Genomic DNA, 24,104 nt, shown 5'->3' with positions numbered 1-24,104 from the left:
GACTGAGGAGGGAGACAGGGCTTGAGGAGGGGGGCAGGGACTGAGGAGGGAGACAGGGACTGAGTAAGGGGACAGGGCTTGAGGGGGGGGCAGGGACTGAGGAGGGGGGCAGGGACTGGGTAGGGGGGGCAGGGACTGAGGAAAGGGATTAAAAAAAAAAAACCTAAAGTGCCTTCCCCCCTCCCTGAGGCTTACCTTGGGCCAGGAGGGGTGGGACAGGATCTGGAACTTGCAGCCTGCAGCCTGTGGAGTAAGCCGGCCTCTCCTGATGATGTCAGGAGTAGGGGGCGTGACTTCCTCTGCTCCCCAGCGGTCCTGTGAGAAGAGCAGAGGAAGCCACGCCCCCTCCTACTGACATCATTACGAGAGGCCGGACGACTCCACTGACTGCAGGGGGAGAGGTGAGTTTAAAAATCCGAGTCCCCAGTCAGAGGCAGGGGATTCGGATTTGTGCTCCCCCTGCTCTGGCAGCCGCTTGTGTCAGCCCTGGGTCCTGCAGGATTAGTAATGGGAACGGCGTTCCTGCTGTGGAAAAAGTGCAGGAACGCCGTTCCAACGCGTTCCTGCAGGACTCGAGCCCTGAGATACAGAGAGTCTTGTGCATTAAATAGAGCATCAGAAAAGGGCAAATGATGATTTGCTCTATGATACAGGTTCACTCCAGGTGGATCTCGACTTGTCAAGAAAGAGAAGAGTAGGATAAGTGAATAATGACATTATAACAAATCAAAGTTGGAAAGAAATAAAAGTCCGGAGGCCATTTTGAACTAAAGAAGAGAATTTGTAATAAACATTATATTAACACTTTAATTAATTCCTCTTGTTAGTATGTATATTGCTTGGGCTGTAATGTCCAGTGTGTTTCTAGACATAATTTTCAACTTTTTAATACCCAATTCACAAACACAGACGAAAATATATTTACACAGAATGTGCACATGGTTTCACTCAGAAAACCAAACAAATTCATACATTTACACCACAATCAAACATACTGGAACACACAATATACAAACATAGTCTGGTATATATTGTATAGACACTGTCTGAACATATATTGAGATGGTCCTCTCTATATGTCTATAAAGTACAGAGAGATGGCTTCACACAGGCCTTGTAAGTCTAGTTTTCCAATCTCCTTAATTCTATATGTTATTATATGGGGTGGTTAGTTTATGAAAGATAACGCCCACATCAAACAATAGTTAGTACATCCTGTTAACAAGTAAGTTGCACTGTAATTTAATGTGTTTGTTTTAGAACAGCTGCATTTTCTGTTTCTGAGATTGAGAGTCATACAACATAGAAAAAGCAGACTAATTTCCCACTAATCTTTTTATTGGTCTAAATATACACACAGAATAGGATTTTATAAATGGTCTATGTTCATATTACAGACACACATAAGTAAGGGTTTTGCAAATGCTGCTTGTCCACTTTATATATATGGGCAAAATCGAAATGGTCTGGAGTTCAGTACGGTTGAAATCCAGACCAAATTCAAGTCCATTTAGAAACATAGAATATGACGGCAGATAAGAACCATTCGGCCCATCTAGTCTGCACATTTTTATAAATACTCTCATTAGTCCCTGGCCTTATCTTATATCTAGAATAGCCTTCTGCCTATTCCATGCATGCTTAAACTCCTTCACTGTGTTAACCTCTACCACTTCAGCTGGAAGGCTATTCCATGCATCAACTACCCTATCAGTAAAGAAATACTTCCTGGTGTTATTTTTAAACCTTTGCCCGTCTAATTTAAGACCTCTTGTTGTAGTAGTTTTTCTTCTTTTAAATATAGTCTCCTCCTTTACTGTGTTGATTCCCTTTATGTATTTAAATGTTTCTATCATATCCCCCCTGTCTCGTCTTTCCTCCAAGCTATACATGTTAAGATCCTTTAACCCCTTAAGGACTTAGGACGGTTCAGGACCATCATCGGCATTTTTGCGTTGCCGACCGATGACGGTCCTGAACCGTCCTAACTTTAAGATGTACTTACCCGATCGCCGTCGTTCCCCCGGCGGCAATCGGCGGTGCTCCCGTTGTGGGGAGACTGCCTGCAGCCCAGACAGTCTCCCCATGGCGAATTAGGACCCCTTGGGCCATGTGATCGCTCAATAGGGCGACCACATGGTCACAATAGGTGTCCATGTTTCTGCCTGCAGGGGGACTGTCTGTGCTGACAGGCAGTCTCCCGGCAACTGTAAAATCATAAAAATAAAATTAATAATAATTATATATCTGTATATATATGATATATAGACATATGTTATATCTATATAATATATGTCTATATATCATATATATAATGTCATGCTAAGTGTATTTTTATATTAATATGTATATTTATTAATATAAAAATACACTTATAATTAAATTACACACATATATATATTATATATATAATAACTATATATATTGTATATATATATTATTATAAAATACAAATAATAAGTAAATTAAATTAATTTTTTTGAAAATAATACAAAAATAAAAAAAATTATATATCTATATGAAATTTTATTATAACTGTATTTTGATATTAAAAAATATACATTTATATCAAAATACACTTAGAATAAAATTGTATATATCTATGTATATATAAATAAATAAAAATAATACGAAATATACATTTGTTTAAATACAAAATTACATAAATAATTATATAAATATACACGTAGACTTCAAATATATAAATGTGCATATATATATTTAAATTCTACGTGCGTATTTATGTAATATTTTTACATAATTAAATAATTTTATTAATTACAATTTGAGGGACCTGCCTGCCAACCCAGGCCGAAATTGCAGAGAATTTAATTTGCTAGCACTGTATTTTACCCTGTAACTTTCTATGACACCCTAAAAGCTGTACATGGGGGTCACCGAATCAAGTATGACGCCAAGACAGCGCGCTTGCAAGGATGGACTGATGTGGGTACCACTAATTTGAAGGGAGAGTGAAAGAGGAGGATCAGTATTAGGAGGAGGAAAGACAAGGAGCTCAGTTTGAGAGATTGAGTTTCAGAAAGTGGGAGGACATCCAGGCAGAGATGGAAGAAAGGCAAGAAGTGCATATTTCTACTTGTAATGTATTGTGTTTGAATCTGTACATATAGTGAGTGTATGCTGCTGTTAATACATGCAGGGTTTAACATAATGTTAGAAATGGTTAGGGCTTTGATATCAGAGTTGGATTATAAAGAGTGTTTAGAATTATTGGATTTAGATTTTGTATTAGGGAACATAATGTGTTTAATTTTTAAGAAAAGTTAAACGTAGGCTCAGGTTAAAGGGGCACTATTGTGTCAGGAACACAAATGTTGCTGACACTATAGTACTAAAACCACCGTTTAGATGGTCGCCCCCCTTACTTTGGGTTAGAAAGGTATTTACTCACCTTTTTCAAGTGCCACGCGGGGTTTCTCCTCTAACTCACCTCCTTGATTAACATTATCAGAATTGCTAATCTCAGCCAATCACAGTGCTTTCCATAGGAAAGTTCAGTGTCTCCATGCAGTGTGTGGAGATGTTGAATGTCAGTGCTGCACACCGTGCATCACTGACCCAGGAAACCCCACTAGTCATCGTCTGAGGAGGGGCCACTAGAGGCTCTGAAAAGGTAGACTTTATTTAAAAAGCCTGCATGGACTGACTATACACACTAGAGCCACTACATCTAGCTGTATTGTTCTGCTGACTATAGTGTCCCATAAAGAGTTTTTTTTTTTCTGTTTTAGGCTTTGAGTACTTACCTTTTGGACCAAGGAAAGAACTTGTTTAGGTTTTGTGAGGGGTAAATCTAGGGTTAGAGGAAAAGGGCACAAGCATGTGGAGTTAGAAATGTTATTTGCAAAGTACTCACCCTCCTATGATTGATAGAAGAACTATAGTAGCTGGTAGTACAGTGTGAATCATTCAGGACTATCTCTACAGCTACTGCAAAGCTGTGTGAGAGGCTGTTAATGGGCAGATGGGAAGTGATCCTTTACACCTCCTGTCCATCCTCACACACATACACTGGAGAGAGTGAGACAGCACTGAGCTTTACACAACATATACCTGTTCCTGCAGTTTTGTTATTAAGCATAGGAGGCTGGCTACACTAGAGAGGACACTGGCCAAGGCTCCTGGTTCTTATCTCTCCCCACGGCCCACCTAAGCTCCAAAAGGCACATTCTAAGGGCTGTTAATAGATGCCCCCTACAGAACAGACGCCTTTAGAAAGGTACCTACTCTACCAAATGGGAAATGCATTCCTGTCAACACCATTCTGCATAGGCTTATTTTAGAATGCCAACTGTCTGTCTATCTCATTCCTCTATATCACTATCTCATACTCATACCTGATCAATGGGAGGGATGGTAACTTTTGGACTTAAGGGCAAGTACAAATGAATGGCCTTTCTGTGAACAAAACGTACTTATCTCAGTATAGATGGTGCTGTGGATTTGATAAATGAAAGATTCTGGTGTGACATGATATCCCTGCAACCTCCATAAGTATGATCTCTGTTTCCCACAACTCCATTGTTACATATGACATCTGGAGTGTATTATGAATCTAATGTGGACTGTCTCATTTCAGACTACAGCCATTTGTAAGCACATTATAAACTAAAAGCCTGGTCAACTCTGGCTATTGCAGGTCTCTGTGAAAATCCCACTGGGCCAGTTCAGGCACGGAGAACATTGTGACTGCTGGCCATAAGCCTATGCACAAACCTACACCAGTTGACTAGCAAACGCACAGCACAATGCTTGACTGCTGCCTACCTCCTGCAATACTCTGTCAACAGACACCCTAGCCTTCTGATATTTTCAACTGGTGTGCAAGGTGGCAGCCTACATCCCATTGCAAGCCCTCCAATGCTAGTGGCCCAGAGGGCAATTAACCGCCTGCCTCCCTTGTCAGCCCTCCCATGGTCCCAGCTCCAACAAGACTGTCCTGATTTAGGGCTCCTATCCTATTTGACCAGCTATTTGATAAGCAATATATTAATAGGTATGAACTAAGAGCACAGGTATCTAAACATTTTATTTACAATACAAAACGCACAACAACTTTTTATGAAGTTCAGCTGTATTTAATATCAGATTCTGCACTCCTGCACAAATAATGTGAAAGTTAATAAAAGGTTTGGTTTCAATTCCAGGAGATTATCGGATTTGCAATAAATATGTAAGTAAAGATTACAGAACCATTACTGGTAACTTATCTGCATTTCTACAGGTTAAAATTAAATAGAGATTTAAAGTGTAGCCTTTAATCTCCAGTGATGCAGGTTATTTAAAAAGCCACATAATGTAGCTAAGAAAATAATATTTAGTGTGTGTAACGGATCCCCTATACTCCGGCTGAGTATATCTGCGGTAGTTCTCCCAAATCCTCAATGAAGCAGTGATTATAGCTCCCAATTCCCCAAACATCACCCTAGACTTGATGAAGGGTAGAAACAAATGTTTTTATTCTGGCTAACTGGCCCACTTATATACAAAATCAGGAGGCTGGAGAACACGCCCAGAACACTCCTACGATTTACAGTGTCAGCATGATTAAACATAAATTACATAAAATAAAAATACATAATCATATAGGAACCCCCAAATGTTAAATCCCTGGATAGCTTGGATCTGAGCGCCCAAGTTGTCCAAATAGCGCTCAGATCCATGCAGTGTAGGGGAAACGCCACAGTGTCAAAGTTCTGACTGGCCGCACACATAGTCTTATGCCCAAGACAGTTCCGGGGCACTTGGTGCTTTTGCCAGTCAACTTTCTGGAGCTCCTGTGGCCACAATACAGGGTGCTCCGCCTGGCTCTTAGGTAGCTTTTGTTCCCTTTAGTACCCAGGGAAAGCTGGTAATGGAGGCTGGGGAGGTTAAACTCCCGAACAGGGTCTTTGTATGTGGCTCATAGTCCTTGGGCAGGAGGCTAACTGGCAGGCTCCTCCAGGAGATCATGACAAATGTCCAGGTTAAGGAGTGTTTGTCACAGTGAGCAAAACAAAATGAACATCGAGGTGTAATATGTTCTATGTCAATACTGTAGTTTTATTAAACACCAATTTAACACTCCCATAGTCTCACAGTAATACTTCTTATAATTTACAAGGTTATTTAATAATATCTGAATAGCCCCATACTGAATGGGATGAAACCATTTGGTTTCTGTATAGAGCCTTTTGGTCCAGACATTCTTCATAGTGTTTATCTTTAACATTGTTTAGATTTAGCAATGATGTCTCTGTGTGAGTCAGAAATGTGTTTGAATTTCAGCCTGACCAAACGTTCCCAGAAGGGATGCTTATTTTAAACGGCCGAACAATTTTAGAGACAGAAGACAAATACAAAAAATAGATTACTGCATCTAGAACATAATAAAGCCCATAAGTGAAGTCACATATAAATCATATATACGTACTGTTTATGTCTATGTTTTCGAACTATTCTAAAACCATCTGGAGCGCAAGGGATAACCGTGTAGCTCAGCCAATGAGAAATCAGTGTTGACTACACCCCACAACCAATCAATCTCCTCTTATTATCTGTATAGTATCTCAATGTTGAGCCAAGAGGAAATGGTACAAACCGTAAGCGGACAATGATTGGCTGTGAGGTAGAGTGATGTCAGTTATGTTATATTGGTGCCGAAAGTATGATGTTTAACACACAAAGTATTGCAGAGAAGATTGATATTGGTTACCTACTCCGTTTCCTTTGCTGGCCTTTAGTTACCTCATTTGTAGGTAGGACTCAAGCTGGATGTACATGGTCTTCAGGTCTCCCTTAGCACCAGATTCAGTGATCATGATATCCTCATTCACTGAAAAAAATATAGTTAAAAATAAAGTTATGAGAGTGGTGAGGGGATAGGTCATATGTATGCTTAAAGGGACACTATAGTCACCCAGACCACTTCAGCTCAATGAAGTGGTCTGGGTGCCAGGTCCCTCAGGCTTTAACCCTTCAGATGCAAACATAGCTTTAACCCCTTCAGCACCACGGGAGGTGGACCCTGAGGGTGGGGACACCCTCAGGGCACTATAGTGTCAGGAAAACCGCTTTGTTTTCCTGACACTATAGTGATCCTTTAAATATCTGCAGCTTTTGAAACTCTGAAACCTGATGCCACTGCAGTTTTATAACTTCCCTAACTAGACAGTGTATTTAATATAGATTTTTATCTTGTGTACTTTTAATTGCCCGCTAGAGTCTACAACAGCCAGCATGTGATAAAATGTTAATTAACAGAGCAGACAGTACTGTAAATATGAAATATTTTTTTCAGTGAGGCTATGTAAGTCACAGCCAGGGGAGGAGTGGCTACGCCTGTGTAAACAAAGTGATTAAACTTCTAAATGGTAGGGGATTGAGTAGTGGGAATGCAGGGGCATGCACTATATGCCAAAACTGCTTCATTAAGCTAAAGTTGTTTTGGTGCTTAGGGTGTCCCTTTAAATGTTGGTATCTTCTGTTCTGAAAACAGATAACCATACAGTGAACATTTTCTTGGAAGCTCAGATAAGTGTGTAGTGTTAGACCCACATAACTATTTTTAGCTTAACTGTTTTGTGATAATTATACATTATTGTGAAACTAAAATTCCCATGAAGCAACATCCTCACTAGAAATGTTTTTTCTAGTGAATATGATTTTCACTTTGCATATGTTTTTTCCACCCGCTTATCATATTTTAATTTAAAGAGCTTTTTGTGGGAAAGCCTCAACTTTTGAGAATGGCTAACACACAGATGGGCCTGGGGGTGAGAAAGATGCAAAGAGGGGCCTGAGGGGAGAAAGACACACAGAGGGTCTGTGGATGAAAGACACACAGAGGGGCTGGGGGTAAAAGACACAGAGGGGCTGGATGTGAAAGACACACAGATGAATTGGAGAAGGGGAAAAAGAGACACACAGAGGGGCTGGGAGGAGGGGAGACAGATGGGCTGGGGGTGAAAAAGAAGCACAAAGGAGCTAGGAAGAGTAGCTTGGGGGAGTAAGCCCCAATGGGGCTTGGGGGAGTAAGATACACAAAGTGGGGTTGTAAAAGATACACAAGGGAGGTGTAAGACACACAATTGGGAAAAATAGGAATAAAGAAAAAAGGGAGTCATGCGCAGTTAGTATAAGTGTGCACACCCATGTCAGACGCGTGCGTGGGGAAAAATAGGGGATAAGATACACTAAAGGGGGTAATACATTTAAAAGAGGGCATAAAAAAGGAGGTGTTAAGAGGCACACAGGTGAAGATGCTTTTTTGGGGGGTGCGCCAAACTGCATCTACATCTGTGCGCTGACTACAATCAATATGGTCTTCACATATCAAATTTCCCCACTTGCACACACCTCCCACATTACCATACCACCAACATCTCACATTTAAATTCATAGTCAACCTCTCCTATCCTATATTTTCATACACCTACAATGGTATCTAGCCTGTAGCTATACAAGAAGGGGATATTCTCCAGTGTTATTCAAATTCAGAATAATTGAAAAAAAATGTTGAGTAATATGACTGAAACATGCTCAGATCTTGAAAAAAAATAAAGCTACAAATATAAAACAAGTTTAGGGCACTTTTACCCAAACAACTCTCCAAACACCCTCCACTTTGATTGTCAGCTCTCCCCCCCCACCCCACCATGATATATATCCCATGATATTGAAAAGGCATTTGAACAGGTGGAGGGGGGTCATAAAACATCAAGCCCAGTTCCAGACGCAGCGTGTAAGCTTCAACTTATAATCACTGACATATTTGTCATTAATTTATTTCTTTTACAGATTGTGTCATGACGAGAATTAATCATATGAATAATGCTGATGATGGTAGTAGATTCTATGAACTAGTTAGATAAAAAAAATGTGCTTCTAATCTAATCATTGTTCTGAAATAATCTCTGTTATAGGAAGATTCTCGATTTGAAAGAAAAGATCCTTATCCTTATTTGAGTTACGAACTGTGCTTTACTCAAATATTTGGTGCCATCTAGTGTCTCAATAAAGTGACTATCTTCTCAATCATTTCATTATGCTATCTTATGTTATGGTGGTTTTTTTTTTACCATTAGAAAGTGTTTTAATAGGAACCGTAAGGGACATATTCAATAAATAGTTGTTGTTATGGTTACAAAATGGCTTTCAGTGAGAGAGGTCAGAGTAGAATGGACAGACTGACACGAGCTGACAGAAAGGTGACAATAACTAAAATAACCACGCATTACATCGATGCTATGGAAAGAGCCCCTCTGAACACGCAATGTGTCAAACTTTCATCGCTACACATCATGATCGACTACACATTTAGATTTTAAAGTATGAAGCTGTGCTTGAATAAATTATATAAAAAATGTAAATGCTTGCGTAATGTGGACTGAAAACCATATTTGATCAGGATAATGTGAAAGTACGGTACATCCTTTTCCTGTCTTATGTTCAGTATGTATAAAGTTTATTTCTATAAACATTTATTATAGAAAAAAACTTTATCAACCATAGAAAAACACAACACAACACACATTGCGTGCTGTGTTGTTCTATGTGTTGATAAAGGCCTTTTTTTTGGACACAGCACATTGCCATCTTGAACTGGTACAAAATATATAACAAGGAGGTCAGTGTACCCCAATGGTCAAACCATAGAACATACATTAGTTCACAAAAATAATTATATTATACAGCAGCTCCCAGATGCGTGTAACAGGGCTAAAGTGTGCGGCAGCTCACACAGATGATTCAGCGGTAAAGCGCACTCGCTGGCAGAGCCAAACTGGAAAGAAGCCCTGGAAAAAAATGTATACCATTCCTAAAGGTCAATATATATATATATATATATAGTACAGTGAGCACACAAGCTCACTGACATGCGCAAATAGGCTCACTGACAGACAAAAAACTCTCTGACTCGCACACAGGCTTACTACAGACAAACTCACTTGTATAAACACAAGGCTCACTACAAAGATGTTCAGGGACACACACATGCTCAATAAATAGAAGCTCACTGACACACACAAGCAGTACCATCTTAACAGTGTTAAGGGTCCCCGGGCAAAGCAGTGCACTGGGCCCTTCCTACACAACAACTCACAGGAATAAAAATTGTAATTATTGATAGACTGCTGAGTACATACACACAGTACACAAATACGAACACCGAGAACATACACACAGTACACAAATACGAACACCGAGAAACTTCTGAATACACACACACAGACATTGCTGAATGCACACAGACGTTGCTGAATGCACACAGGCTGATTTTTACACTTACACACAGACTGCTGAATCCAACACACACACAGCTGAGTCCATACACACACACACAGACATACACACTGCTGAGTCCATACACACACACACTGCTGAGTCCATACACACACACACACAGACTGCTGAGTCCACCCCCACACACACACACAGACTGCTGAGGTCATACACACACAGACTGCTGAGTCCATACACACACACACACACACACAGACTGCTGAGTCCATATATACACACACAAACACACAGACTGCTGAGTCCATACACACACACACACATAAACACACAGACTGCTGAGTCCATACACACACACACACATAAACACACAGACTGCTGAGTCCATACACACACAGTGGGCTGAGTACATATATACACACACACACACAAACACAGACTGCTGAATCCATACACACACACACACACTGCTGAGTCCATACACACACACACACACACACTGCTGAGTCCATACACATAGACACACACACAGACTGCTGAGTCCATACACACACACATACTGCTGAGTCCATACACACACACATACTGCTGAGTCCATACACACACAGACACAAAGACATACACACAGACTGCTGAGTCCATACACACACAGACTGCTGAGTCCATACACACACAGACTGCTGAGTCCATACACACACAGACTGCTGAGTCCATACACACACAGACACAGACTGCTGAGTCCATACACACACAGACACAGACTGCTGAGTCCATACACACACAGACTGCTGAGCAGAGGCGGCTCTAGACTTTGAGGCCTTAGGCGAACTCAAACATGAGGCCCCATTAACAAAAAAGTGTCACATATACACATTGATGCACAGTACCTGTGTATGTGCCTGAGAGTGTGTCTGACAGAGAGTATCCTTGTGTGTGAGAATGTATGTCTCTGTGAGCATGTTTGCGTTTTTGTCTGAGACTGAAGTGTGTTGTGTGTATGGCGGGTGATGGTGTGAGGGGGTGATGGTGAGAGGGAGAGCGGGGTGATGGTGAGAAGGAAGGGGGGTGATGTGAGAAGGAAGGGGGGTGATGTGAGAAGGAAGGGGGGTGATGTGAGAAGGAGGGGGGATGATGTGAGAAGGAGGGGGGATGATGTGAGAAGGAGGGGGTGATGTGAGAAGGAGGGGGGTGATGTGAGAGTGGAGGGGGGGGTGACGTGAGAGTGGAGGGGGGGTGACGTGAGAGTGGAGGAGGGGTGACGTGAGAGTGGAGGGGGAGTGACGTGAGAGTGGAGGGGGGGTGACGTGAGAGTGGAGGGGGGGTGACGTGAGAGTGAGGGGGGTTGACGTGAGAGTGAGGGGGGGTTGATGTTAGAGTGAGGGGGGTGATGTGATGTGAGAGTGAGGGGGTGATGTGATGTGAGAAGGAGGGGGTTGATGGTGAGGGGGTTGATGGTGAGGGGGGTGAGGCTGAGGGGGGTGAGGCTGAGGGGGGTGAGGGGTGAGGCTGAGGGGGGTGGGGGGTGATGGTGAGGGGGTGATGCGGGTGGTTGGGGTGAGGGGGTGATGTGGTTGGGGGGGTGATGCTGAGGATGGTGAGGTGGTGATGCTGAGGGTGGTGGGGTGGTGAGGCTGAGGGTGCTGAGGCTGAGGGTGCTGAGGCTGGTGGGGGGTGCTGAGGCTGGTGGGGTCGTGAGGCTGAGGGTGGTGAGGGGGTGAGGCTGAGGGTGGTGGGGAGGGTGGTGGGGCTGAGGGTGGTGGGGGGTTCTGAGGCTGAGGGTGGTGGGGAGGGTGGTGGGGCTGAGGGTACTGGGGAGGGTGGGGAGGCTGAGGTTATTGGGGAGGGTGGGGAGGCTGAGGGTGGTGGGGGTGCTGAGGCTAAGGGTGGTGTGGGGTGCTGAGGCTGGTGGGGGTGGTGGTGGGGGTGCTGAGGCTGAGGGTGGTGTGGGGTGCTGAGGCTGAGGGTGGTAGGGAGGCTGAGTCCATACATACAGACACACAAACTTCCTCACTAACACACACACACACAAGCACATTAAGCCTACCTGTCCCTGGAGCCTGTTGCTGGGGGTCAGCCATCTTCTATCCTTTCCAGCAGCAGCATGGGCTGCTGCTTAACGGCGGGGGCGGGGCTTGTGTGCGGGAGGCGGGGCTTCGTTTGGGGGCGGGGCCTGTGCCAGGGAGCCTGTCAGTGCTCCCTCCGGCCCCAGACAGCCCCCTGCACAGTTCCAGCTGCTCTGCCCTGCATTCCCTCGGGCTGTCACAGGCTGTTACAGCCCGAGGGAATATAATTTTAACACATGGCCAGCAGGTTGCTGGCATTTGGGGGGGCACAAGGGGGGGCACAGCATAATGTGGGGGGGGGGCATGGCCCCTCTGCCCCCCCCCCCCCCCCCTAGCGACGCCACTGCTGACTGTCCTGGCATATTATACAGAGACCTGTACAATACAGGGAGCACTGACTGTCCTGGCATATTATACAGAGACCTGTACAATACAGAGAGCAGCACTATACAGGGAGTACTGACTGTCCTGGGATATTGTACACACAGACCTGCTTTATACAAAGAGCAGCACTATACACTATACAGGGAGCACTGGCTGTCCTGGGATATTATACACAGACCTGTATTATAAAGAGAGCTGACTGTCCCAGGATATTATACATACAGACTTGTACTATACAAAGAGCAGCACTATGCAGGAAGCACTATACAGGGATCAGCAGGAGAGAAGGATCAGCAGGATATTACACACCCAGACCTGTGTTATACAGGGAGCACCAACTGTCCCAGACTATTATACACAGACCTGTATTATACAGAGAGAAGCACTATACAGGGGGCACTGACTGTTCCAAGATTTTAATTATACACACAGACCTGTATTATACAGGGAGCACTGACTGTCCTGGGATATTGAACACACAGACCTGTATTATACAGAGAGCAGCACTATACACTATACAGGGATCGCTGACTGTCCCAGGATATTAATTATACAAAAATACATGTATGATACAGGGAGCACTGACTGTCCTGAGATATTGTACACACAGATCTGTATTATACAGATAGCAGCACTATACATTATACAGGGTTCACTGACTGTCCCAGGATATTATACACACAGACCTGTATTATACAGGGAGCACTGACTGCCCCGGGATATTATACACAGACCCGTATTATACAGAGAGCTGACTGTCCCAGGATATTACACACACAGACTTGTACTATACAGAGAGCAGCACTATACAGGGAGCACTGGCAGTCCCAGGAGATTACACACACAAACCTGTGTTATACAGGGAGCACCGACTGTCCCAGACTGTTATACACAGACATGTATTATACAGAGAGCAGCACTATACAGGGAGCACTGACTGTCCTGGAATATTATACACACAGATCTGTATTATACAGAGAGCAGCACTATACACTATACAGGGAGCACTGACTGCCCCAGGGTATTAATTATACACACAGACCTGTATTATACAGGGAGCACTGACTGTCCCTGGATATTATACACACAGACCTGTATTATACAGGGAGCAGTGGCGTACTAAGGGGGGGGCGGGGGGTGCGGTCCGCCCCGGGTGCCACCAGTTAGGGGGGTGCCACCAGGTAAGGGGTGCCTCCAGGGCTTGTGACTCTGTGAGCTGTGTGGCTGCACAGGGCGCCGGGAGCCACACAGCTCACACACGCGGGGGCTGGGAATTCAGCAGTACACTGTACTGCACGGAGAAATGGGGGCGGAGCCAAACCGGATGCGGGGGCGGAGCTACAGCCAGCCTCCATTTGCTGCCTTTCACTGCAGCACACTGAGGGGAAGCAGGAAGGAGGCCCTGCTTCCCCAACTCCAACACACCAGGGACTCACTGACTGGACTCCTCCACCAGTAAGTAAAAGAGAGAGAGAGAGAGAGAGAGAGAGAGAGAGTGTGTGTGTGTGAAACTGCTTGTGACTGTGTGTGTGAATCCCTGCCTTTGACTGTCTGTGACTGTGTGTGAATGTCTGCCTTTGACTGTCTGTGACTGTGTGTGAATGTCTGCCTGTGACCAGTGGCGAATCTGATCCGTGTCCCCCCCCCTACCCTGACCCTCTCCCCCCTGACTGTGGGTCCTTCCCCCCCGACACATACATACAGACACAAACACATTCACACACCCCCGACAGACACATACATACACACATGCAGACACATACATACAGAGACACATACACACACACACATACAGAGACAAAGACACAGACAAACATACACAGAGACACACACATACATACAAACACAGTCACAGACTGTACAGACATACGGATACACACACACACAGAGACAGACACACATACAGAGACACAGACACACACACACACACACACACACACACACACAGACATACATACATACATACGGATACACACACACAGAGAGACATACACACATACAGAGACACAGACACACATACATACACACATACAGAGACACAAAATGTTTCCTACCATGTGTGACTTCCCTGGGGTCCAGTGGTGGCTCAGCCTGATGGGAGTCAGAGTTCTCCTTTCTGTTTCCTCCCGCGCGGGCTCTCAGTATGCTGGGAGGAGTGACTATATGTGACTGTGTGTGTGAATGTCTGCCTGTGACTATCTGTGACTGTGTGTGAATCCCTGCCTTTGACTGTCTGTGACTGTGTGTGAATGTCTGCCTGTGACTATCTGTGACTGTGTGTGAATCCCTGCCTTTGACTGTCTGTGACTGTGTGTGAATGTCTGCCTGTGACTGTCTGTGACTGTGTGTGACTGTCTGCCTGTGTCTGTGACTGTGTGTGAATGTCTGCCTGTGTCTGTGAATGTGTGTGAATGTCTGCCTGCAACTGTGTCTGTAAATGTCTGCCTGTGACTATCTGTGACTGTGTGTGTGAATGTCTGCCTGTGACTATCTGTGACTGTGTGTGAATGCCTGCCTATGACTATCTGCGACTGTGTGTGAATGTCTGCCTGTGGCTATCTGTGACTGTGTGTGAATGTCTGCCTGTGGCTATCTGTGACTGTGTGTGAATGTCTGCCTGTGGCTATCTGTGACTGTGTGTGAATGTCTGCCTGTGGCTATCTGTGACTGTGTGTGAATGTCTGCCTGTGGCTATCTGTGACTGTGTGTGAATGTCTGCCTGTGGCTGTCTACCTGTGACTGCGTCTGTGACTGCCTGCCTGTGACTGTGCATGAGACTGACTTTTGGTGACTGTGTGTGTGACTGTCTGCCTGTGCCTGTATGTATGAATGTCTGCCTGTGATTGTCTACCTGGGACTGTCTGCATGTCACTGAGTGTGTGTGACTGTGTGCTGCCTGTAACTATGTTACAGTCTGCCTGTAATTGTGTGTGTGTGAGACTGTGTGTGTGTGACTGTCGGTCTGTAACTGTGTGTGTTACTGTCTGCCTGCAGCTGTGCGTTTGACAGTGTGCAAGTGACTATGTGTTTGGTACGGTGTGCATGTGGCTGTATTTGACAGTATATGCGTATAACTGTGTACATCTGACTGTATCTGACTGTCTTCGCCCTGCAGTGAGTTGTCACATAACATCATCCAAGCATCGGCGTCATATTACAGGATGTGCAAGGAACGTGTGCATGAAGAGCACAGAGATCCCAGCAGCAACCACTGACTACCAGGGACTGAGGATCCACTCTAGCCCTCCCAGAGCAAGGTAGGGAGGCTGGTGGACCTCTTAATTATTAAATGTGTGCATGTATGTGATGTTTGCGTGTGTATATCTAATTATGTGTGTTTGTAATTGTATGTGTGTGGGTCTGTGATTGTGTATGTATGTGTTTATGTGTGTGGTTGTGTGTGTATCTCTGTAGTTAAGTGTGTGTGTGTGTGTGTATATATATATATACACATATATATATATACACACACAACACACTTAACTACAGAGATACACACGCAACCACACACATCAACACAGACATACACAATCACAGACCCACACACATACAATTACAAACACACATAATTAGATATACACACGCAAACATCACATACATACACACGTGTATATATATACATACACACACACACACACACACACACACAATCACAGATATACACACAGACATACACCTATTGTGTTATTGTGTGTGTGTATATAAATGTGTATGTGTTTGGTACATAGCTCCCTTATTTGGTGTCCTTAAATATTGCAATCCCACATAAGGATAACAAATAAGGGTGTTATCTACTAAACAACTGAAATTAGGAAAAGGTTTTTTTTTTAATTCATCTTTTAGCTGTTTAGTTGATAATTCTCTAAATTGGTGTCCTTATGTGAGATTTCCATATTTAAAGATACCAAATTAGGGTTATGTTTAGCAGATAGCTCCCTTATCCTTATTTGGTGTCCCTAAATATGGCAATCCCACATAAGCAGAGCAAATAAGGGAGTTATCTGATAAACAAAGATCGACGTTAAGAGGTGTCAGCTAGCCCACGAACAAGAAATCTGGGTGGCTAATGTGAATTATATGCAAATTTGTTGACTGATGCCAACGTGCACTGCATCCTGCCAATGGCAGCACATTACCCCATCCCTTAGTGAAAAGTTTTAGTGCCCCCCCCCCCCAGTTTGGATTGTGGTATCTTACCCCCTATATATTGTTCCTATGTGTCTATGTATCTGCATGTGTGTCAGTGTGTATTTAGGTGTGTGTATGTGTATATGTGCATACATCTCAGAATCTCGCCAACACTACACACAAATACAACCCTGCATTTCAACGTCACCATTATATATAACCACACCACTGCCTTCAAAAACCACACTACATAAAAATGCATGCCTGCATTCAAACGCCAACACCACATACAGACACACATCCTACATTCACTCAAACATACTCCATACAAAAACATGCTTACATTTAAAAGCATAAACACTGCTTAGTGCTAAATACATAAAAAAAAAAAAAAAAAAATTGTGGTTGCTTTTTACATTTTAAAGTTGGGGGGTGGAGGGGGTGCCAAAAATAGGACCCGCCCCGGGTGCCAAATGCTCTAGGTACGCTCCTGACAGGGAGCACTGACTGTCCCGGGATATTATACACAAACTTGTGTTATACAGAGAGCAGCACTATACAGGGAGTGCTGACTGTCCCAGGATATTATACACAGACCTGTATTATAGAGAGAATAGCATAATAGTATTTTACAGATAGCGGAGCATATACCCATGTCCCAATCTCTAGACTACTAGTACCTGTAAACAGCAGCACCCAGATGCGTGTAACAGGACTGGGATATGCAGGCTTAATTGTGTGACAGCTCACACAGGTGATTCGCGGTAAAGCGAATTTGCTGGCATGCACACATGCTGCTGAATACACACACACACAAAGACTGCTGAATACATACACACACACAGACTGCTATAAACTATAGACTGCTATATAGACTTATAGGGTTGGCATACCATTTTTTCCAGGGCTGCTTTGTATTCTTTTATGGTTTATGGTATACCTGTATTAAGCGGTGTATCCTGGTTTTGTGCTGCCCTAGGCAGGAAAAAACTCAGGCACGCCCTCTCTGAGTACACACACACACAGAGACTGCTGAATACACACAAACTGCTGAACACACACAAAGACTGCTGAATACACACACAGACTTCTTTCTACACACAAAGACTGCTGAATACACACAGACCGACATCTGAGTACACAAAATCCAACTGTTAAGTTCAGCCTTCCTCACATATGTTTTTGCTGTTGATCCAAAAGAAGGCAAAAAACCTAGTCTGTAGCGCTTCCAATTTTGCAACAAAATAGGAAAAAATTCCTTCTTGACCCCAAAATAGCAGTCAGATGTCTCCTTGGATCAAGCAGCTATTACCCCACTAATTAATATCCCCTCTGAGGCACAGTTTTTCCAAACTAAAGAGATTTACATTTTTTTAACCTTTCTTCATAACTAAAATGCTCCATTCCTTTTATCAATTTTGTAGCTCGTCTCTGCACTTTTTCTAGTGCCATGTTATCCTTCTTTAAAACAGGTGCCCAAAATTGCACCGAATATGCAAGGTGTGGTCTTACCAGCGATTTATAAAGAGGCAAAATTAGCCAATCACAGGTAGCAGACTGTGAATGGACCACTATATGATGAAGATGCCTCGGAGGCACAAGATTCTCCATAGATTTAATAAGATGTTACTCACTGCAGGTTGCAGAAAACATTTCAATAACATTATACCCGAATTGTAAATATATTACTACGCCCATTCCCCAAGAAAAATGTTAAAGGATCTAAATGATGTTGTTATCGTACCCCTACAGTTCCTTTAATGTCAATCCATACTTTTCTGTGCAATGTTTTTTTTATTACTCAAGTTATTTAAAGTGAGTCTAGAAAGCAAAAACTACATGTGGTCTAGTATGTGTGACAACATTGCGTTATAGATCAGAAAAGCTAGATGTCAGTTTGTTCAATACATGAACTCGTTTAATTCATTCATTCAGTGAGAACGCTCAGATGACGCTCTCAGGCAATGAATGAACCTACACCTACATTGGTATCTGGATTCTCCAGCTCAAGTAGATTGGAAGCCAAGTGGGCTCAGGTATTTGTCAAACCATGCTAAGACAGTTTGACAAATTACACTGAGATAGTGCCAGGGCACTCATCGCACCATAACCACTACAGCAGGCTTCAGCGCACAACTGAAGTAGGTATCTTACAGAAATTAAAAGCAATCTTCAGGTAAGTATATGTTTTAATCTTTACATTTCTGTATAGAAAGGTAGGCACGGCCGAAGCGAACGGTCGCACACACGGGGAGCTCCGAGCGGTAAACTGAGAAAAAGTGCAGAAACACCCCAAATATCCCCCCCGCGGGACCCCAATAACCGGGCACAACCTCCTGGACAGTATGGGGAAAAAGGGGAACAAAAAAACCCCGAACAAGCCCGCCACGGGACTCACGATAGGGCAGATGTGGAGGCAGGCACAGGGAGCAACAGAATCAAGCATGGCGGCCCTGCATGGCGGATACTCGGATTTCTCCGAGGAACTGTCGGAGGAGGAGGAAGAGGGATGCACACAACCTGCTACCACTCAGCCCTCTCATCCACCACCACAAAAGGCAAAACAACGTGGCAAACAAATAGACTCAGAACCGGTCACCACAGCGGTCTTGAAGGCACTGCTGCTGGACCTGAAAAGCAGTATCCACGAGGATATTACAACACTCCGTGCAGACCTGAAAGGCCTGACAGGCCGCATCTCCAACCTAGAGGGCTCCATACACTCTCAGGCCCAGGAAGTCACTGCACTGCAACATACTGTACAAGAATTAAAAAGGCAGAACCAGCAATATGAACACCGCCTCGCGGCGCTTGAGGATGCCAGGCGTGGCTCCAACATCAAGATCAGGGGAATCCAGGAGGACATCCCAGAAGCCGACCTACCTAAACTTCTGGGGCGCCTGATCCCAGCTATTCTGCCTCCCAGACAGGCCACAACGATCACCCCAGTAGAGGTGTTCCGTATCCCTAAACCAGCAAGCGCACCAATCAAGGCCACAAAGGATGTCATCATGACGCTCCGCAACAGAAAGGATAAGGCGACGATCCTGTCCACCCTCCGTGGCAGGACCCCCTTCAGTTTCGAGAATATGGAACTTTCGTTTTACACGGACCTGTCCAACGGTACCCTGGCCTGGCGTAAGTCGCTCAAGCCACTCACCACAACGCTACGGGCCCACAAGATAGACTACCACTGGCGGTCCCCTAGGACACTGGCGGTCCACCGAGGTGCAACTGTGCACACCATCCAAGATATGCACGACGCCCCGGCCTTCTTGCAGACCCTTAATCTACCTCAGGACTCCCTGCCCCTGGTGGGGCTGGCCGGCAACAACAGCAGCTCCCCAAATCGCACCCACATCTGGGACCCAGACTTGACCGTCCCTTTCACCCCCCAAATTTCCACGCCAATTTAATTTAATTTTACAGTTTAATTTTACAGTTGAAGAATGGATCATCAAGCTAATGCTGTCTATGTAATTTTGGTTCCTGTCAAAATAAGGTTAAAAGACAGTGCTTTAGATTAATCCTCAAACTTTTTCGCCTCCAGCGACCACATTAAATATGTTTAACGACAAATTCCACATTTACACTTTGCGACATTTACATGACAAAATATAAAATAGACATGGCGATGAAACGTTGAACACTTTAACAAGAAAAAAAATATGTATTCAAGACGCTGCTTAAACCACTAACTGATTTCTGTCTTCAAATGTTTCTGTTATTTTTCTAGATACTCTCTGGCTCACTCATTGTATCTTGATGTCCATTTTGGAAATATCTTGGGAACCTGGGAACTACTAGATAATGATGTAAAAACACTTAGATTAGCAAAAACAACGATGGCCAGAATGTTGCATAGGCTACTCTTTCGGATCCCTTGCTGATTTCAGCACATCACACAAAAACTGCTTCACAAATCCACTGCACAGAATAAGATTGTAAAAAAACATACAACAGTGCCAAGTTAAAATGATGTCTGCTTGCCTGTTATGATTGTGGAGTCTGAAAGAACATGATTATAAATAATTAAAAACAGGCTGATGACTATGGGCTTTATCTATTAAACCGTGTATTTTGGTGCACTATGAAGCATTCAAAATTTAGATAAACCCAGCTAAGTTCCAAATGTTTTTATAAATGCCGGTTGGAAATTGTATTCTAACAGGCAGGTTATGCCTACACTTTAAGTGTTAGTTCTTACTCAACAAATCAATTTTAAATGAAAATACCAGCTTTTATACTTCCCCAAAATTATATTAAATACGAATTTTGAATGAATAATCAAGCATGTGTGGCAATATCCCAAAAAATGTACAAAACCTGCTGACAACAATTCTAAAACCAGCTATCTCAGGAATGCAGCAATGCACTGTAATTAAAGATTTGGTAGCATGTTGGTACTATGTTGCTATGGTGATGGTTTGATTTGGAGAAGTCAGCTAAAGGCGCAAGATGGCTGCTTCCGCAGTAGTACTGGTAGCATCCCTACTTAGGATTTGAGAAATGTAACACAAATACTACCTGTCAGGTTTTCAACTAAAGGAAATGTTTCTAAAAATGTAATCTAAAAACACGGTTGTCAAATTGAAAAGAGAACTTTCATTATTGTGATAATGCCATCTAGGTTTATATACAATTTGATTCATGCGAGCAATCAATCATCCCGCCCCGTCCTTCTTTAATTATGTTTCTGCTTAATACATTCAGTATATCATAAATCCTATTGCTGTCACTATTATTACAATTTAATATTACGAAGCAGCTTCAGAAGTGACAACCTCTATCACTAGTATATCTAAACAAATCAAGCATGCATATGCTATTTTGATATCAAATTCTGCAATAGAACAGCTGTTATAGAGATCACAAATACTGTCCTGCTATGCACTTTAATTTATAAACTACAAATGTTTTTTTACATTCTTTTTTTATAAGTCTTCCCCGGAAAAGCAATCACATATACAAAAGAAAAAAAAAAAGAAAATTAAATAAAAATGGAAAGCTTAACAAATCTCCCATATCAACTCTTTAAGGATAAAAGATAAAAAAAAAACTGCATAGAGCATTCAGTGTCAAAGTATATACACACTATAAAGTGGGTTATTCAGCACTCAGGCATAAGGGACTTGTCTAAGAAGGACTATGCACACACAAGAATTAAAGTAGACGTAATGACTGAAAATGGAATTGTTTTTCCAGAATGACAATGAAGGTTCTCTAAGTACCGTTAGAACCCTGGGACTTAATGACACAATGTTGTAGAATCTAGAATCACTAGTTCACTGAGATGCCCCCTAACACATGTCCCAGCAGAAAGACTATTTCACATCTAAGCTTTTTTTTTTTTTTGGCAGAAATGGCTGTCATCTGACAGCTCAGCTAGCTGTGATCTTTTGGGAAGTCAGGCTTCCTCCCGTCCCACTCTTTTTTTTTTTTTTTTTAAATATATTTTCACACACACCCACATACCCACCCTTTGATGATCTGTACCTTCTGTGTGGCAGCTAGAGGAGAGGATGGTGTTTGGAGGTCTGAAGATGTAAGGCAGGTAACGGGAAAAGCATTTCATCTTCAAATGAAGGATCATGCAGAGCCTTCTCATTCCATAAGGATCCTGCTGTCAGGGCTTGCTAGATTGTAGATGCGTCCTCTGATGGCTCCAGGGCTCTGCATGGAAGGGAAACCCAAGTATTTTCTGGAGCCAGACCCCATTGTATTTAGCTATCGGCAGCAAGGAAGACCTGCCTCACATTACTGCATGCATACTGCTCCAACTCTGAATCTCCCAAGCAGGTTGGGGAAGCTTCTCATTGGCCAAGCTCGCTAGAGCAGTATTTGCTGACTAAGTCAGTCTTGCTTGTAAACACACACACTGAACAAGCTTGCTTCCTGCATTCGCCTCTCCATAAGTCCAGTGGGAAAAAAAAAAAACAAATGAAGGGGGAATCACTCCCCACTTTGACAGCAGAGCATGCTCAAAATCTAGCAAAAGCAATATGTGGGTGATGCTATTGGTCAGTGAAAGAAAAAAATAATAACAGTTTTTGTCTGGTTTCAGTATAGTCTGTCCCCATCCTCCCCTGTATTGTTGTAACAGTGATCTGTGTTAACCATTTGCACCCCTCATAGCTTTGCAGTACAGAGTTTAATAAAGGTTGGAATATTCAGTTTTGGTCTTTCAACTGTTAAAGCCCCAGAAGCAATAAGTGATGTGCTTCACCTATAAGGAAACTATAATACAAATTAAAGGGATACTCTAAGCACCAAAACAACTTTAGCTTAATGAAGCAGTTTTGGTGTATAGACAATGCCTATGAAGTCTCACTGCTCAATTCTGTGCCATTAAAGAGTTCAATCACTTTTTTTCTGTTTATACAGCGCTAGTCACGCCTCCCCTACTGTAACTGACACAGCCTGCGTGAGAAACATAGTTTTGTTTTCAAACAAGTCTCACAGCACAGTTTTTTTTTACTTTAGAAGCTATAAACCAGAGCTGGGAATAAGAAATTCTAAATGAAACATACTTTATAAAAATCTCTCTTTACATGACTTGTGTAAGAATTAAATGTAACTCACAGGCAGGGGGGATAAGGCTGGGGCTGCAAAAGCAAAGTAATTTAACCCCTAAACTAAAAAGAATTGAGCAGTGAAACTGCAGCAATACACCAAAACCACATCATTTTTTTTGGTGCTTAGAGTGTCACTTAATGTTTTACAGAAAATTCACAAATAACCATACAAAAGAGAAGTAAATAGAATATTTAAGATTTACAGGATCTGATTTTGCAGTATAAAATCCTGAATTTGGTAAACATTGCAAGGCTAACTATAAAAAAATATTGCCAAAGTTATCAGTTTGATAATTCCTGCTTTTTAAATATTTTCCAGTTTATTAAATAAGTTGAACTGATATCTGTAAATCTTAAAGAATTCCAATTTTAGTAAATAAACATATACACTGATCAGCAACAACATTAAAACCAACTGCCTAATATTGTGTAGGACCCCCTCGTGCTGCCAAAACAGCTCTGATGCATCGCGGCATGGACTCCACAAGACTTTTGAATGTGTTCTGAACAATGTGTGGCAGGGTACATTGTCCTGCTGAAAGAGGCCACTGCCATCCGGAAATACCATTGCCATGAAGGTCTGCAACAATCTCTAAGTAGATGGTACTTGTCAAGTTACATCCACATGAATTTTATGACCCAAGGTCTTCCAGCAGGACATAAGCCACAGCATAACAATGCATCAGCTGGCCTAGCTTCTTCCAATAGTGTA

General features: G+C 43.0%; 1 protein-coding gene across 1 annotated transcript in view; it reads right to left on the bottom strand.

Annotated features, from left to right (window-relative positions):
• Positions 1-22,586, bottom strand: part of LOC134601643 (protein kinase C delta type-like) — a 39,551-nt gene extending 16,965 nt beyond the window's left edge. The window contains exon 1 of the mRNA XM_063446161.1: positions 22,297-22,586. Coding sequence (XP_063302231.1) covers positions 22,297-22,425 — 129 coding nt within the window. The 5' untranslated portion in view covers positions 22,426-22,586. The remainder of the gene's footprint in view (positions 1-22,296) is intronic.
• Positions 22,587-24,104: the final 1,518 nt, after the last annotated feature.

The sequence above is a fragment of the Pelobates fuscus genome, chromosome 3 (assembly GCF_036172605.1).
Source record: "Pelobates fuscus isolate aPelFus1 chromosome 3, aPelFus1.pri, whole genome shotgun sequence".
NCBI classification, from domain to species: domain Eukaryota; kingdom Metazoa; phylum Chordata; class Amphibia; order Anura; family Pelobatidae; genus Pelobates; species Pelobates fuscus.
The sequence above is the reverse complement of the archived record's forward strand: the minus strand, read 5'-3'. Positions and strand labels throughout refer to the sequence as shown.